Genomic DNA, 17,338 nt, shown 5'->3' with positions numbered 1-17,338 from the left:
GTGTCCCACCCACAGTACCTAGTACGGAGCACCAGGAGCATGGTTATCATCAAATGGTGTTTTTGTCTGCTCCACTCCTCAGCAGCTGCAAGGCCCTTGAGCACCTACGTCCTGTGGCTGTCTCATCTCTAGGCGTGCCAGCCCACAGGTGCCTAGCACTTGGAAGGTATTCCTTCAGTAACTGTTTGAATCTGTAAAGGGGGTGCCAAGGTTGGGAATGAGTGAAAAGCAATCCTCTACATGCCTGCTCTGGCCCCCGTTAAACAGGTGAAGGTCACAGCTATAGAGACTCTGAAACACTTGGACTATCCTACTGGCAGAGAACTTGAAGCATCTGAAATTCATGAAGGGATGGGCAGTAGACTCTTCCTCCAGCAGTTCTGCGTGCTGGTTAAAGAGCCAGCTTGGCAGACAAACAGACAGACCTGAGTTCAAATCCTAGCTCTGCGACTTCCTAGTTGTGGAAATTTAGGCAAGTTACTTAATTTTTCTTAACCTCAGTGTCTTTGTGGAGATAACCACTCTATTATTAACTTTCCCCAGAGTTATTGCAAGGATTACATGAAATCGTGTATCTAAAAGTGCTTAGAACAAGGCCTGCCACTCAGTTAAGTGCCTGGGAAATGGGAACTGTTATATCATCTTTGCTGTTGTCTTACAAATGCAGCAGGCACAGCAACCAGCAACCTCTTGAGCCCAATTATTTACCATCCCTGGGGGACTGAGCTTCCCTTTTTATCCCTTTGCCCTGGCAAGAGGTAAGAACCCAAGAATTCCAAACAGACCATTTATTTTCTAAGAATCAATATATTTTCTTCCTTTGAAATAAATACAAACCAGTTTGAAAGGTGGGGGAATCTATGGGGAAAAGGGAAGTGGGGACAGGCCCCAGTCTTTTTTAGTACCAAATGACTCTGGCGCGACCCGGAAACGCAGTTACAAATGAGAATAATTTAAATTCTCCGCTAATTACAGTATTTACAACAGCAGGGGAGGGGGTCACCTAGTGCCCCTCTTCCGGGCTGGACAGACATCAATCCCACTGCTAGGCTGGGCAGATGCCCGCTCACCTCACCACCTGCAGGGGGCCTCAGGCCACTAGGCAGTTACAGATTCTCCTGGAACAAGCAAAGCAGGCAGAGGTGGTGGGATGGCCTGTTTTATGCAGTGTCCTAACCTTGGCCCACCACCCTGCACTACAATGCTGTGAGGTCTCTGGAGCTTTCTGGCCAGTGGGACCTCCCCTCTCCTTGCGCAGAGCCACCATGGGCCCTTGGAGTGTTCTGTACAGTCCAGCTGCACTCAGGGCGGGAGGGACCTCCCCCACCCAGCTTCCCCTGAGACTGGCCCCAAGACCAGGAATGAGTCAGTGCAGAGGCCGGTGCCACTCCAGGACAGTGAGCAAAGGGGGGAGGAGAGAGGTGGCAGGGCACTGTAGGTTGGGCTGTGCTGGGCATTATCAGTCACTATCACTGGTCTCACTGCTCTGCTCGCCCTGCACCTTGCTGCGGTGCTGCAGAGCCCTGTGGTAGGCAATCTGCACTGACTTGCGGATGTTGGATTTGCGGCCCTCCAGCATCTTTTCCTTGTCGAGGTCCTGGTTCACGCCCAGAGGAACCAGCTTAGTTCTCGGCAGCCACTGCCTGTAGGACGAGGTGAGGATCACATAAGTCATCTCTGGGAAAGCAACAAGCATCAGCCTTCATCACACACTCATTCAAAAACACCTCCTGAGCACCCACTCTGAGCCAGGCTCTGTTGGGCAATGGGGTTACTGAGACTAAGAGAAACAGTCCCTGCCCTCTAGGAATGGCTCATAGTGATGAAAAGAGCCCAGTCAACAGACCTACTACGGGGTAATCACAGGGTATTTCTGAGTGCAAAAAAGGCAGAGCCATGACCTAACCTGAAATAGGTACCCTGTCCCAGAGGCTCCTGGCAGACTTGACGGACATTAAATATCCTCTGCAGACAATGCACAAAAGCACACTACGTACATGTGACAGAACAGAGATTCAGAGCGTGAATGTTTATGCTTGTTTTATCCCCATTTTGTCACCATGAAGGCAGAGGTGGGAAAACTAAGTCTAGAAGCCACCTAAGTCTGGGTGGGGAGCACACTTGTCATAGTCACTAATGGCCCTTTGGCTTCTAGCTATAGCTGTTTGTCAGCTGCTGCCCACTCAGGCTCTCAGACTTATGGTCAACACAACCCTTTTGCTCAAAGATCTAAGTCCCTCCCCCTCTAATTTGTGATAGCCCAGTCTGTCTTGCTGGAATTTCCTGGCAGCCAGCCCCTATACCCAGAGTTGCATCTGTGGCTGTGAATCACACCAAATGCTCCCCTCCTCCCTTACCAGGTTCGCTTGTTGTCAAAGAAGAGGACGAGGTAGAGATGCTCTCGGGCTTCCTGGGTCATCTGCTCCCCAAGTTTCAGCACCTCCAGTGGGGGCACAGGGATGGGAACCCCATGGTGGAACATACCTTCCCGGGGCATCTTTGGATCAATTATCTGAGGGTGTAATAAGACCTTTGTTTGGTTCAGTCCCCTTCTTCTGCACGGCTTACTCTACCTAAGAACTGGGAGAGTATCTCTGAAGTGGGGACAGAGAAAGATTATTATGCCACAAGGCTGCAGTGCTGACCCTTGGCTTCTTCTCATGATGAACTATTTCAGACCCAAGGGTACAAAGGGAAGGAAAAGGGAGACATGGAACAACTAACCAGGAACCTCTTAAGTGTCTATCTGCCAAAGACCCTTGTTCTCTGCAGCTCAGCCGAGAGTAAGTAAAATTTGCTAACTGTGTCTGCCATCTGGTGTTGGGAGACAAGGGGTATGATAAGAAAAGGGGAAGCCTACCAGAGCTGGGTATGATGGATATCCTCGGCATTTGGCCCACACCAGGTCCAGAGCATCCAGGGGCGAGTCTTCATCCTCTGACAGCCAGCCAGCTCCCCGTCCCAGACTCTTCCTTACCACTTCACAGGAATGGGAGAGAGGGGGCGGATCAGCAGCCAGGGGGCTGGCAAGGCCCTGACACTGGGCCCCCGGCATCCCTGGCCTTGGGTGAGGGTACTTACTGCTGTGGCCCACGCCGCGGCCAGTGCCCACGGAGTAGGCCTCGTTCTCAGTGCCTGAGGTATCTTCACTGCTATCTTCCGGGAACGTGCCCCGAGAGAAGGAGGGCTTGCCCCGGCCTTGTTTTGAGGGTGTTGTGCTATGGACAAGACAATAAGAACTCGGCTTAAAGCAGGGGAAGAGTGGGTAATGGCATGGTAGATGTCCTCTCTTTAAACTGGGCCCCAAGGTCTAAGAATTTTTGAAAGCTGAGGCCACTTGAAAAATTTCAAATCCAAATGCCCTCAGGGTGTTGGCAGTGATGTGATGGACATGGGCTGGATTTAGCAGTGGTGGTGATGAGTACACCCCGTCTAAAGGCAGCACTGGCTAGATTTGCCAGATCTGATTTTTAAAGAGAATATAGACACTAGGAATTTTATGTGGGAGTACTGGATTCATTTTTTTTAAAACACCATGCTGGCCAAACAAAGTATGTATGCAGGCCAAATCCAGGCCCCAAGGCATCAGCTTACACTCTCTGCTCTGTCAGCTTAACCCAGGATGGTTCCCACTATTCCATTATGGTGACATTCTTATATATGCTGTTTATTTTGCAGAGAACCTTGGGTCTGAGCCATCTTAATCTAGGCTGAGGTGGCTGGCACCCCACTTCCCATAGGGAAACATGGAAGGGCATCCTGGAGACAGGCCTTGATCTGGAGGGCTGGTACCTGGTTCGGTCTGAGGCAGCGCTGCTGCTGCTACTGCTGCTGGACTCAGAGTCGGAGCTGCTCCGGGGAAGGCTGCAGTCATTACGATATACCAAGAAACTCTTCTTCACTGGCTGATTTCCACCGCTGAAGCCATTGGCTGGTAAGTCTTGGTTGGCGGGAGGGGGAGGAGGGAAGGAATCGGTCAGGAAGATGTAGATCAGAGATGGCACGGGGGTAGGGGGGACTAGGAGCTTAGCTTTCCCTTCTGTGCTGGAAAATTCCTCCAACTTTGGCCAACAGAGCCAGCTCTGGGCAGGGTCTGCCACAGTTGGCCATAGTCCTGCCCCACCCCTTGCACTTCCCTTGGCAGTTACTGGTCTTAAGACACAAATGGCTTAAAGGGCAGGAAATCCCCAAGGAGGGTGAGAAGAGAAAAGGTGAAGTGATACAATGGAGGGGACCCTGGATAGGAATCTAGCTGGGTCAGTGTTTTTGGACTTCAGTTTCCCCATCTGTAAAATGAGCGGACTGAATTAAAGGATCCCTAAGGGCCCTTCTAGCTCTGATATATTATAGGCAAATGAAGGGTAAGTGGGAGTTATGTTGGGGACGATGGCAGCTTAGCTCACTCTCTTGGGGAGGGGGGTGGCTGGGTGATGGTGAGGCTCACCCATTGGGGGGTCTTCTGTGGATTTATCACTGTCGCTGTCTGAGCTCGAACTGGGCCGGGGGCTCCTACCCCGCTTGCGCTGACGTAGGGAGCCCATGATGGGGAGCTGGGGGGGCCCCACAGGACTGCCTCCGTGGCTGGGGGTCATCTGGCTCTCCCGGTTTTTGGGGGGCCGGCCCGGCCTCTTGGGCGGTCCAGCCGTCTTCGGGTTCTTTTTGGAGAACAGAACTGAGGTTCTCCTGCCCACCTCATGTGCGGGGGTTGAGGACATGTTGGGACCCAGGCCTGGAGCAGAGAAAGAGAGAAGGAGAGTTGGTGAGGGGCCTGATGTGGGAAGGGTAGATGCCCAGGGTATGCCCTGGGTCTATAGGACCATTACTCCAGCTAGAGTTGGGAGATGATCTGGGGGATATGGAATTGGGAACAATGTCTCTTATACAAATAGCCAGAGAGGCAGCTGAGAGGCCCCTGAATGGGGAATGAGGGAGAAAGTACAGCTAGCTGTGTAGGAGAAACCTCTACCTGGGGATGGCAGGGGCTGAGTGTGTGCTGCAGAGTCAAGTCTGGCTTGCTTTGGGGTCCACCTTGCTAGGGGGTTCAGACCTTTGCTTGTCTCCTGGCTGCTGCTCTCCTCGGCGGCACTGTCTGTCTGCCCGTCCTTGTCACAGGCTGCCGGGTGAGGTGTCAGGCTGCCCCGGCTCGTGGGGCCGTGCCGCTCAGGCCCATCCCTTCCAGTTTCCCGCTGGTGGGCAAGCTTTCGCCGCAGTGCCGTCATCTCTTTCTTGATCATCTTTGCACGCCGTGAACGGCCCACACTCTGCTTGCTGGCATTCACCTCATCCAGCCGCTCCAGCAACAACTTTAGCTGCTCTTCCACCGGCAGGTGCTTCTGGTTCTCCAGCAGGACCAGCCGCTCTTCCTCTGCTGCTAGGGGTGGACATGGGGAGGTGGGGAAAGGTCAGACTCAGGGCAGCCCTCTGGGCCCCCTGAACCTGGGCAGGCAGCAAGAAACCCAGTCTTTTCCCCTTGGCTTCTCACCAGGAACAGCTGTATAACAGCAGCACCAAGATGTGGAATGGCAGGCACTGCTATCCATTCACCCAGTCTGGCTTCTTGGGGAGCATTCCTGGGGACAGCTTGCCACTGCTCAGCCTAGCTACTTCCTGCCTACACTGCCCGTTCCCAGTAGGGGGCTTTTGGAAAGCTGTTCATCCCTGGCACTGGCCTCTATGTGTGTAGCATGACTTATCACCCACCATCTTCAGTGTGTTGTGGGGCTTCATCTCCAGGCAGGCTGTGGGGGATATGCATGCCCGTCTCAAAGTCAATGCCCATTTTTTCTGCCTGGCGCCGGGCCTGGCGGAGCACAGCGCCACCCTGTTCACGGAGCCGCACTGCTGCCCGGTAGAAGATGGTATCCTTGGCGTTATACTTGAGGCAGTTGCTGACGATAAGGTTGAAGTCCTCCTCAAAATCATCAAAGTTCAGGTAGCGGTAAGCCTCCAAGTTCTGCTTCATGGTGAAAAAGTCCATGGGCTTTTTGATGTGGTCTAGGTAGTCAGGTACCTGGGAGAGTAGGGTAGGTGTGGCTAAGTGGAGACACGCTCCTCATTCCCCCTGAACCCTTGCTCCTAATACCCCCACCCCCTGAAATGCATCCAGTAACCTCCTCCCACCACAGTTAGAGGCAGGCATATAGCACAGGGGAAAGGAAAGCTGGATTCTAGTCTTGACTTTACCAGTCACAAGCTGTGTGACCATGGCAAGTCTCTTAACCTCTCTGGGCCTTCTTTTCCTCGCCTGGAAAATGGTGATGAAATTACAGTGAAATCTACTTCCTACAGCCATATGAGGCTTCAGTAAGAAAATGGCTATGGCAATCCTCTGGAAATAACACCATCTTGCATTCCTATAGTTCTTTTTACTTATCATTAAGACTTATAAGGAGGCTACTGCCTCAGGCCTCTCATTTTATACCTTTTAGAGAGAAGAGTCTGCCAGTCAGGACCTAGGGCTTCAGAGCTGGTTCTTTAGGTGCTGAGCCTTCTAAAGTCTCCGTTCTAGGGTTCAGCACCCCGAAAGTGTCTTCCTGCCCTGGGATTATTCATTTGGCAGACTCAGTCCCTGCCTCTGGGGAAGGAGTGCAGATTGCCTCCCATTCTGGGCCTTGGGGTATGACAGGGACAAGACAGAGTCCAGGTGATGCATGTGGCTCCAGTTCATCCTGGAGCCCCAGAGCCACCAGCCCCTCTCTTCATGGTCCCCTCCTAGTCCCTGGCCCAGACTTGCAGCAGGGGTCCAACTGGGAGAGGAACAGAAAGAAGGTGGAGTGAGGGGAAGGGATTCTTACTTCGTCCAATTCGGTTACCTCAGACAGAGGGACCGGCTCGCTGAAGATGTTGCCTGTGTCCTTTTCTTGGAGCTGCTCCAAGGTTTTGCGAAGGAGGATGAGGAAGGGGGTCAGCTGCATCTCCATGGCGATCTGCTGGACCTTGATCTGACACACATAAAGGCCCGATCAGCCAGGCCCGGGCCAGTCCCTTGGCAGAGGTCTGAGGGGATGGTAGCAGCTGGTTTGGGACATTGCCTTCCTTCTCCCCGGCCCACAGCTGGGTGTACTCACTCAGGTCTACTTTATAAAAAGGCCCAACTACTCTGGCTGGCCTTTCCCTTCCTTAAGCTCCCAGTGCCAGCTACCTATATCACATAATCTAGGGTCCCTTTCATACTCTCCTGTGACATTCTGCTTGCAGTGAGCTTGAGAATACACTGGGTGCCAGGAAACCTGACTCCAGCATCAGCCCTGTTGCTTCCTGGCCAGGGGATACATGCTTTTCCTTGTCCCTGGACTGTTTTCTCTTCTGTAAGACAGAGTTGGCCCAGGAGCACTCACCGTCTCCCTTTTCAGTTTCTCCCGCTTGCGGATGAGCTCCACCAACAGCCGAGCTCGCTCCAGGTCGTGCCGGAGTCGCTGCCAGGACTTGAGCTGTTCTTTGAGGGCCCAGTTCTTATCCTCAGAATCTCTCTATAGAGGCAAAAAAGGGATTAGGAGATGATGAGGTAGCCAGAAGAAAGGCCAAAGGGGAGGAGAGCCCAGAAAGCCTGGGTCAAGGGTAGGTAAAGCTTAAGGAGGGAGCACAGTAGTTTATTGGCAGGCTTGCTAGCTAAAGTGGGAGTTCCTCAACCTATGTGCCCCCTAGGCCTGGCACAGAATCAGTGCTTGGTATATGCTTGTTGAGTGAATGGATGAATGAACACATAGGAACAGTGCCCTTCTAACGAGCAGATAATCTATAAGGATTTCGTCCTGAGCCTGGTTTGAGGGCTAGCTTAAAGGAGGAAATAGCCCAAGTCCTTGGACACTGAAAGCTACAGTCATAAATCTCAGTCCTTGTGTCCCTGGCCCCAGTTCCCAGAGCCCACAGGGAATCTGACACGGTACCCCGACTTGGTCACAATTCCTCTGAGACTGTAGGTGTGTCTGTAGGCGACGTAGCAGCGGGACTCCATTTCGGGACTGCCGTTTCAGCGTCCAGTAGCTATGTAACCTCTGCATGAACTGGCTCTTCCTTTGGATGGTCAAGCGGTTGGTGATTTTACTGAGCCTGGAAAGCAGGGAATAAAGAGATAAACCCACTGAGCCATGCTTTTCTTAAGCAGAACAGGGGTCTCTGGCTAGTGAGAATTCCTGAATGGGGCTGAATCGGGAATAAGTCTATTGTCAAAAAGGCCGTGACACTTGGCTTAATGCAAAGAAGAGCAAATGGTACCAGACAGGAAGCTAAGCTCCCAGCATGAAGCCAGATCCCTAACCCCGTTCACGAAGTTGGGTGGGGGAGGGGTATCAGGGAGCTTGGCCCCTAAGACTGCTTTTGTCACAGCAGCCTGGAGTACTATTTGACCCTGTGATACCCTGCTCAGATTGAGCCTTGGAAGGTTTTAGGATAAAGTACAACTGTAAAGCAGTAAACTATAGAAAATCAACCAGATAGCACAAGAGAGAGTTAAAAATAACTGATGATGGCAGCCCTCATCTGGATTCATTTGTGGCAGTGACCACTTTGCAACTCCTTGAGCATTTCCTTCCCCCTTTTTTGTTCCATCTCTCCCTTCAGGGTCAGACCATTTCTGCCACTGTGGCTGGTAGCTACTCCATCCTCTTTCTTCCTAACCTAAATTAGACCATCAAAATGAAGGGCAGCTAAAACACTTATTAGGTCTACGATAAAAGTTGACGTTTGTGGCTCCTGATGTAAAAGTCAGGTGACCTGCTCGAGCTAAATTCTTTTGGAATCTGGTGTGATTTTTTTTTTTTTTTTGAACTTCTTTGTAGCTCCTGGTAAAATAACCCAACCCTGTCACTCCACTTGGGCCTATCCATCTCTAGGAGGGCTTCTTCTTCCCTTACCAGCCTATATCCACTCTCCACGTACCTGTGTGGTGGGATGCAAGGCACCGATACCACAGGTGCTGCTGCCCGCTTCTCTGCCAGGATTTTCCGTGCCTTCTTCATCTTGATCCGGGACTTGGCCTTGGCCTTCTTGACCTTCTCTGAGCTCCAACTCTTACCCTCATCCTCCTCCTCATCCTCATCCTCCTCACCCTCACTGTGGGACAGGGCAGGCAAGCGGCGTGCCGAACCTGGGGGCGTGTGGATGTCACAGTAGGCCGTCTTGCGGACGCTGAAAGAGGTGCCGTTGGCACCCGTCTCCCGCACAGGCTCCATCTTCATGTAAAGGCCAGCCTGCTGGGCACATGTCACGTGGAAGGCTGTGTAGCAGTTGGCCTTGTGGCACTGGATGCAGGCCCCTGAGCCCCGCTGTTTGCAAATATAGCAGGTCAGCTTCCAGCGAGCTGGCGGGATGTGCTCAATGCTGTCAATAGGCTCCAGGAAGACTGTGTTGGCGAAGCAGACTTCAGGGATCCACAGGGCACATACCACATGGGCCCAGCGCCCGTCATCTGTCTGCTTGAAGGCACCACCCTTGTTGGGGCACAGGGCACAGTCCACAGCGCGGGAGGGTGACTGTAGGCAGCGGCGGCACAGCCACTGGCCCTCAGGGATGTAGGGGACACCGTAGCACTCTTGGTGCACAGCCAGGTTGCACATGTCACAGAACAGGATGACATTGCTGTTCTGGCACTCCCCATCATTGCAGATACAGCACACAGCATCCTCGTCCACTAGTGCATTGGGGTCACCTTTATTGTGGCTTTCAAAGTAGGACTCCTTCTCCAGCCGGTCCATTAAGTACTCAAAGATCTCCTGTGGGATCGGACTCACACCCTCTGTCTTCCGCCGCTCGTTCATGATATCCAACCAGATGTAGTCCTCCTCGTCCATGTCATACTCTACTTCCTCGTCCAGCTCCTCTGCCGACTTCTCAATGTACCTGCAGTGCGCAGAGGCAGCTCAGCACCATATGGTTGAGATTTCCTTCCCTTAAAGACAATGGGCTACAATTGCTGGACACTTACTCAATGCCAGGCCTGTGCCTTTACTTATGCTGTCTCATTCCATCGTCATCTTAACCCCAGGTTTTGTAATTATTATGGTTTTGCATAAAAGGAAACCTAAGGTTTAGGGAGTTAGGAAGCTTGTGTACTAGCTACTACACCACCTCCTCTGACGTGCAGAGGTTCACTCAAACTCCTGAAGGGAGGAGGGTGGGACAGCTAGGACCTATTGCGTTGGTCTGGATGATGGTGCAAAGAGTCCGAAGGAAGGTTCTCACGTGTCACTTGCAAATTATATATCATTTTTAGTACCAGCTGGCAGTGTCCTGAATGGAGTTGCCATGGGTCTGCTGTCAGCTGGTGCAGCTCAGGGCTCCCTCAAACTCTAGGTATTGTGTTTGTTCTCTGGATAGCCTTGGAAGATAAAAGAATAGCTAAGATTTACTGAGCATTTACTGTGAGCCAAGCATTGTACTGTTACACATTTATTCTCACCAGAGCCATAGCATTAATGTTCTTATTGCCCTTACTTTGTGGATGACGAAAATGAAGCTTTGAGAAGTTAATTAACTGCCCAACACAGATAGGTCATACAACCAGGAAGTGGCAGAGCTACAGTTCACACTCTACCCTACAGTACTCATTGGACCAGCAGGACTGGAGCTGAGCGCTGCTCCAGGTCTCTGGCATTACAGAGCAGACTCCCCATGCCCCCTGCTATGCTCTAGGTTGCCTGGACTCTGGTATTATAAAGCTACAGAGAGCTACAATGGAAAGAATGGGGCTTTGGCTTCTGACAAACATGGATTTAAATCCTGGCTCTGCCACTTTGTGACCTTCAAGTCATCACTGGTCTTTCCTGAACCTCAGTATTATTGATGATAAGATAAAGATGCTACCATTTTCTCCCAAAGACATTTATCAGGACTAAATGGAATTTAAAAAATGAATGGGCTAAATGAAGTGGCACAACATAGCGGGCCCTAAATGTTACTTTCTGTTCCTCCCTTCCCCTCTCCACAAGGGAAACGGGGTTCTGGGTGCTAAGAGCAGGCCAGGTAAGCATAGGCTCTGGAGCAGTGCTCTGTACAATAGTAGGTAAATAAGGTGACCTCCCCGGGCCTCTCTTTCCTCATCTGCAAAGTGGTGATGCTAACCTGAACCTATTTCACACAGCTGTTGTGGGCATTAAATGAGTTAATACAGGTAAAGAACTTAGAACAGTACCTGGCATGATGCAAGTATTCAATAAACATTAGCTTTAGTATTAGCTTTTGTACAGCCCTGACCTATCTTGCCTTATATTCTAACTATTTATGTGTCTAACTCCTCCACTCTAGGCTAGAGGCAAGGATCATGTGTGATTCACTACACAGAAATAGGCACAGTGTTGTTCATTTCAAAGGCATTTTGGGGGTGGAATGGAGGAGAGAAACTAAAATACTGTCTCTGTAGGAAGCAGTTTCTTCCTTTGCCCTTTACTTCTTCCCCAAAGTGACCACAATGTCCTCGTCCTCGAAAAAGGGTGTGGCTCAGAGCTTGTATGAACTATCCAGCCACTTCCAGGCCTTGGCACCTTTTCTCTGCCATGACACATGTGACATTACGCGATGGTGCATAACACACTCCCACAGTGTACCCAGATTACAGGCTGTGGCACAGATAATGTAGGCTGCATGTCATGTATAATTCCTGGCACACCAGCCTACACTCCCCCCACTTTCCCCCTCAAGAAAGCATATCAGATGCAAGCAAGAGAAAATGGTGTTCTCAGAGAGATAACTTCAAATCTTCTCAAATTTATATATAAAAAATATCATTTACAAAACTTCGGACAGTTCTGATAACAGTAGTAATAAATGATATGCAACATATCTCCCAGCTGATCGCAGTATACCTAGCTGAGCACTGCTCCCCTGGAGAACAGATTTGAACCCCAGGAAGAAAGAGTGAATCTGAGCAGAGGGAGGAAGAAATTGGGTGGAATGAATGGTCTGGATTGCCTATCAGAGCAGAGAGTGCTGAAGAGCCATTAGGAGGGAGGGCAGGCCCAGGCAGGGGTCTGTGTGTTGGGGGGTGGGCACAGCAGTGAGTGCTAACATAAAAGAGAAGCAGTGGAAAGCCAGAAGGGGGTGGAGCTGGGCTGGACAGATGAAAGAAAAGAAGAGAGGAAGAAGAGACTGGCTAACATATGAACAAGGGAGAGAATTAGTGTCTTACTAGGCCAAATCACTTGAGTTCCCACAGGCTTGATTTTATTTATTTTTTTATATTTGTTTTTTTCCCTCCCAGACTTGATTTTAAAGAACTGAGACTGAGTATACCATCACATGGATTGCATTTTTGGTAAAAACTACCTTTCATATAAAAACCTTTACAAGTCCTTTTCAGAGATCAGGCTTTCTGATTAGTTGACACCAAACATTGCTCCTTAAACTTAGCCAAATGCCCTCTTTGCCTTGAATGCCAAGACTCAGAGAAGTTTTACACTTTGTTTTTGTACCATCCTTCAACTAAGGTTTCGGTATGTAGCTTCACCACCACACTGCCCCCATCCCTTCATTTTTTACCTTATGTTAAAGGAATTTAGCTTTATGCCCGTGACTTTGTTAGGAGCCACCATGACTAATTTTGGAAGGAAATGGGATGCCAAGAAACAATTAAATGAAATAAATAAAAGGGCCAACAGAAGAGTACAAAACATAGGCAATGAAAGTATTGCTTATACATGCCAAAGGATGGGTGACAGTAACAGAATAATGGGGAAATTACCTCTGCAGATTTACCAATTGCTTTCAGGACCTTATAAAATCAGTGTGCCTAGTCTTCTACCTCTACTTGGCAGAGGAATATTATACATGCTTTGCAGATGGGGTCATTAGAACACCAGAAGCTTTTCTCAAGGTTACACAGTGATGGAGTGGAGAGGGTCAGCAACCAGACACATGATGTTTTGATACAGTGGAAACAGTATAGCTTTGGAGTCAGAGTAACCTAGATTTGAATTCCAGTTCAAATCTACTAGCATGTGACTTTCGGTCCCCTTTCTGGACTGTGGGTTCCTCATCTGCGAAATGAGAACAATACCTGCCTGAGCGAATTGTGAGAATAAAATAAGGGAGTGGCTATAAAGTACCCAGTGCAGGGCCTGGCATGTGGCAGTATATAGTAAGTACCACCATCATTAGCTGGGGCACTGTTCCTCTCACTGCCCTGGCAGGACCAGTGTGCTTCTGCTACCCTTTATCTCTGCCACTCTCCTCTCTGCTGCCTGTTACTTCTCCAGCTCCTGAGCCCTGCTTGACCAGTTTTCCAGAGTTGGGAGGTAGAGGTGGCCTTACCGGTAATAGGAAGTTGGCCGGGGTGGGGCATCAGGGGTGTCCTGCTCCAACTCCCGGTATACCACCTCTGGCAGCTTGGGAGTGGTGCTCACAGAAGCGTTATGGTGGTGGTGATGGTTGGAGTCCTTGCGCTTCTCCTTGTTCTTATGCTTGCCTGACTTGGGAGTAGCAGCTGGTGTCTCAGTGTTCTCCTTGTTGCTGCCATTTTCAGGAGCCTCCTCAGGGGCCTCCTCATCCTCTGACACCACATCCAGGTTGTCAAAAATGCTGATGCGGTGGACACGGCCATGCAGGTCCACCTCCACCATGCGCTGGGCCTGTGCATAGCTCATCACCTCACGGCCCGGTGACTGGGATACCTCTGAGGGGCTGGGCGACTGCTTGTTGGCTGGGCGTGATTGGCGCCCCTTCTTCTTATGCTTGCGGAGTGGAGTCTGCTGCGGGGGCGGTGGGTTGTCGTGGTCATAGTGATATAGGTGGTACTCGATACCACTGTAACTCTTGTAGACCTTGCGGCAGGTCTCCACGGGGCACTCATACGGTGGCTTAGTTGCCCGCAAGTTGTGGCAGAAAGTCTTCACGTCAAAGTCCACCCCCATGCTGTCACATCTAGAATGTACAGATTAGTTAGCATAGGCCTGGGGACAAGCTCTTGGCCATCCACTCTACTCTCTCCAGCCCTCCTCCCCAACGGTCCTGGCCAGCCCACCTCTATAGTGACTCCAAATGCCATCACCTCCACACATGGCCACAGTCTGGGCCTCATCACCTCCTGCCTAGTCATCCTGCCCTATATCTCAACTCTTCTAGCCTAATCTCACATAATGTGACAAGAGTAGCAACAATCATGTCAATCTTTGGATTAAAAGCTTCCTGATGCTCCCCACTTATTTCAGGATAATATCCAAATTCCCTATGATGACATTCAAGGTACTCCTTTCATTGTCTGGCCCTAGTCCTCCTTTCCAGACTCTTCTCACTAGTTACAGCTGTGCTTCTGTCTACCCAGGGCAACTTGCCATTCCTGAATGTTATAACCTCTCATTCCTGCAAGATGATCTCTGTTTGAAATGGCTTCCACCTGATTGGTGAGCTCCTACTCATTCTTCAAAACCCAACTCAAATGTCACTTCTTGTTATGATTTGTCTTTCCCATGGGGAGCTATGTTTCTACAGCATTCCATTCTCATCATTCCATCATGGTGGCATGGCACTTACCACACTGGAAGTTCTTTGTCTCCTCCCACTAGACGGTGCTATGCAGTGCAGACATCAGAGCCTACCCACCTCTATATATCCCCAGTACCTGGCATGTAGTGGATACTCAGTTTTTGGCAAATGAATGAAGAACTTGTTGAATAAATAGCTAAATGAAGGGATCACCAGATTTGGAGCTGACAGATGGATGAAGGCTAGTGTTAACCCATATAGAAGCTTGCTTGAATGGGTGGCCAATGATTTAATCCTGGGCACCAGCAGAAATCATTGCATTACAGAAAAAAGCAGTTCATTTCTGAGGTCTTTAGGGGAAGCCTATGCCCTGGCCCTGGCTCTGGGAGTGGTACCAGACTCTGGCCCTGGGAGTGATACCAGGTACTAAGGGTACAAACAGGAACATGACAATCTAGGCACACTCAGCTCCATGATGGTCCTCAGGGCCTTCCCTTCCTCCTCGCCAGTGTTCCTAGGTGAGTAGTGACAGCAGATGGCACCAGCCCCCAGGAAGCCCAGCTTGGTCAGAGACTGCCCCAATTTCTCCAGGCCTAGTTGAGTTCAACAATTCAGCTAGGGTGTTGGCACCATTCCAGGCAAAGCCAAACAGTGACCCCTCTTGGCCTCTCTCCAGCTACTTAGCTAAGCCAAGTGGGCTGCTCCAGCCTCTCTGTCAAAGCCCCTGACTTCTACGTTGGTAAAACTACTTCAACTTTTACTTCCTACCTGCAGCTGTGTCTTTAAACACAAACCAATCAGAGGAACACGCAAGCTCTTCTTTTTCAATGATGGGTCCCTGGTGTACGCTGCGGCTCTGTCGCCCTGGCTCCCAAAGTAGCACAGAGCCCCGGGCAGATGTCCCGCTGGGACTGGGCGGCAGAGGCACACGCGGTGGAGACAAGAACTCAGACTGGAAGCCCGTGAGGAAGGCACAGGGCCCACAGGGGTATGGCGGCAGAGCTCAGGGGGCTGGAGGAAGTAGGGGGCGGGGGCCGGAGCGATCAGGCCGGGCCCAGGCGGTGCCCGCAGCCCTCTCCCGGATGCGGCGACGTTTCCCTTTTGTCGAAGTGTAACATGTTAAACAAGGCTCCCCTCCTGCCATTGGCCCAGGCAGCCCTGGAGGATACTCTGTTGCCCTGGGACGCGGGCTGGGAGGTAATGCACTGTCAGTTCTCCCGGCTGGAGTAGCCCAAGGGGCAGCCGGGCCAGACAGCTCAGCGCACGCCCCACGAAAGTAGTCTAGTCCTTCCCCGCTGGCCACTCCCGCCCCGGTCCCAGGCCCGCACTCACCGGCCACCTCGAGTCCGGGCTCATCGCCGGGGGCGCCCGCCGGGGCTCCGACCCCACTTGGGGAGGCCGGCGGGGAAAGACGGGCCGGGGAGAGACAGCCCCAACTCCGGAGACCGCAGATCTCGCCACCCCGGTCCCCTGCCGCCCCACGCTCTGGCCCCGGCTCCCCGGGATTCCCGCGCTGACCCCTGCCGCTCCCGGTCCCGCCGGCGCCCTGGTGTCTCAACTCCGTCGGCCGCCGCCCGTTTCGAAAACCCCTAGGTTGTCCGGCCTCGGGACCCGACACCGCCGGAACAATGGAGGCTCCCGGAGGCAGCGCGGGGACAGTGGTGGCGGAGACCGTGGCGGCAAAGGCAGTGGCAGCGGCGGCGGCAGCAGCGGCGGCGACGGCGTCTGCGCAGGGTAAACTCGGCGCCTCGGCGCTGTCGAGCTGCACTTTCGCCACAGATCCCCGCCCGCCTGCTGAGTCTCGAGAGGCCATTCTCTGAGACTCAAAAGAGTCCCTGGACGCCCCACATGGCTTCCCACATGGCTTCTCTAGCACCTCCATCTTAGAGTTGAGTTTCTGTAGACTGAAGACGCGATATTCGGGATCCGGAGTAGTCGGGCCGTTTGTGGCGAATCTGCGGACACGGACGGTGAGCGCGGGGCTGGGCTTGAGGAGCCCGCCCTTCTCCCTTCCCCCTCTGCCTCCTCCCTCCCTCCTGCTGGCGCCTCGGCTGCAGTAGGGACCTGGCCTTGGTCTCCGAGAAAGGCGGCGAGGCGGGGCTGGAGCCATGGGGCGGGGCTGGGGGCAGGTCCGGGAGCAAGAGGGACGCAGGCTGGAGCCTGAGGAAGGGCTCGGCGTTATGGGTAGGGGTGGGGCGGGTCTGGCGGAGAATAAACCAGTCCATGGGGCGGAGTTTGCGGCGAATGGGCGGGGACATCTGTAAAGCGGGCCTCAGTAAGGAGAATAGGGGCTGAACAGGGGTAAAAGGGTGGGGCTAAACAGAAGAGTGGGCCTCGGGAAAGAAAGGGAGGGATTTTAGATGGGCCTGGAAGGCGTTGGGCTGGGGAGAAAGGACAGAGCTGGGAATAACGACGCGAGACTGAAGTGAAAGGGCGGGGCGTGGAAAAGGTAAAGGGGCGGGGCTGGAAGGAAAGGGCGGGACCAGGTTAAGGGTAACGGGAGTGGCTGGAGGAAAGGGAAGGAGCTTGGGAAAGGCAAAGGAGCAGGACTGGAGGAAAGGTGTGGATCTGAAGGAAGGGGCCGAATTTGGGGAGGTGTAAAAGGCTGGTGAAAAGACTTGTGCATGGTAAAATGGGATTCAGATGCTGGGAACCCTTTAGGGTTGGCGGGGAAATGCATCATGGCTATGGGTGGAAGGTTGGAAGACTGTCAAAACAGACAATTGTTTTTAATGTGACTGGGCCACTTAGTAGCTATGTGAACAAGTAGCAAGTTGTTAAATTCTTCCTACCTTAAATTCCGCATTTATAAAAGAGGGCTCAAAAACTATTGTCAGTTCTTGGGGGTTTGGTCAGTTCTTGGGTGCTGGGAAGGGTCCACTTGTTAGGCAATGCTTGTTGCTGAGCCTCTTCAGTTTTGCCATCC

General features: G+C 52.0%; 1 protein-coding gene across 15 annotated transcripts; it reads right to left on the bottom strand.

The window, feature by feature from the left end:
* Positions 1-787: 787 nt before the first annotated feature.
* On the bottom strand, positions 788-16,149 carry BRPF1 (bromodomain and PHD finger containing 1). Of its 15 annotated transcripts, none has more exons than XM_006739004.3 (14): positions 15,745-16,147; positions 13,243-13,851; positions 8,878-9,837; positions 7,887-8,049; positions 7,338-7,469; positions 6,795-6,941; positions 5,701-6,010; positions 5,048-5,371; positions 4,445-4,729; positions 3,793-3,940; positions 3,082-3,218; positions 2,861-2,979; positions 2,358-2,512; positions 788-1,643 (listed from the first exon to the last, which is right to left on the bottom strand). In XM_006739004.3, the coding sequence occupies exons 2-14, from the start codon at positions 13,839-13,841 to the stop codon at positions 1,460-1,462; spliced, it is 3,663 nt and encodes a 1,220-aa protein (XP_006739067.1). In that variant the 5' UTR covers positions 13,842-13,851; positions 15,745-16,147; the 3' UTR covers positions 788-1,459. The 15 variants fall into 15 exon arrangements, with proteins under 15 accessions (XP_006739067.1, XP_030890065.1, XP_006739068.1 ...); XM_031034205.2 differs by having other exon boundaries at positions 5,048-5,368; XM_006739005.3 differs by having other exon boundaries at positions 6,813-6,941.
* Positions 16,150-17,338: the final 1,189 nt, after the last annotated feature.

This window comes from Leptonychotes weddellii, chromosome 1 (assembly GCF_054177405.1).
Source record: "Leptonychotes weddellii isolate Sample4059 chromosome 1, ASM5417740v2, whole genome shotgun sequence".
Lineage (NCBI taxonomy): Eukaryota > Metazoa > Chordata > Mammalia > Carnivora > Phocidae > Leptonychotes > Leptonychotes weddellii.
The sequence above is the reverse complement of the archived record's forward strand: the minus strand, read 5'-3'. Positions and strand labels throughout refer to the sequence as shown.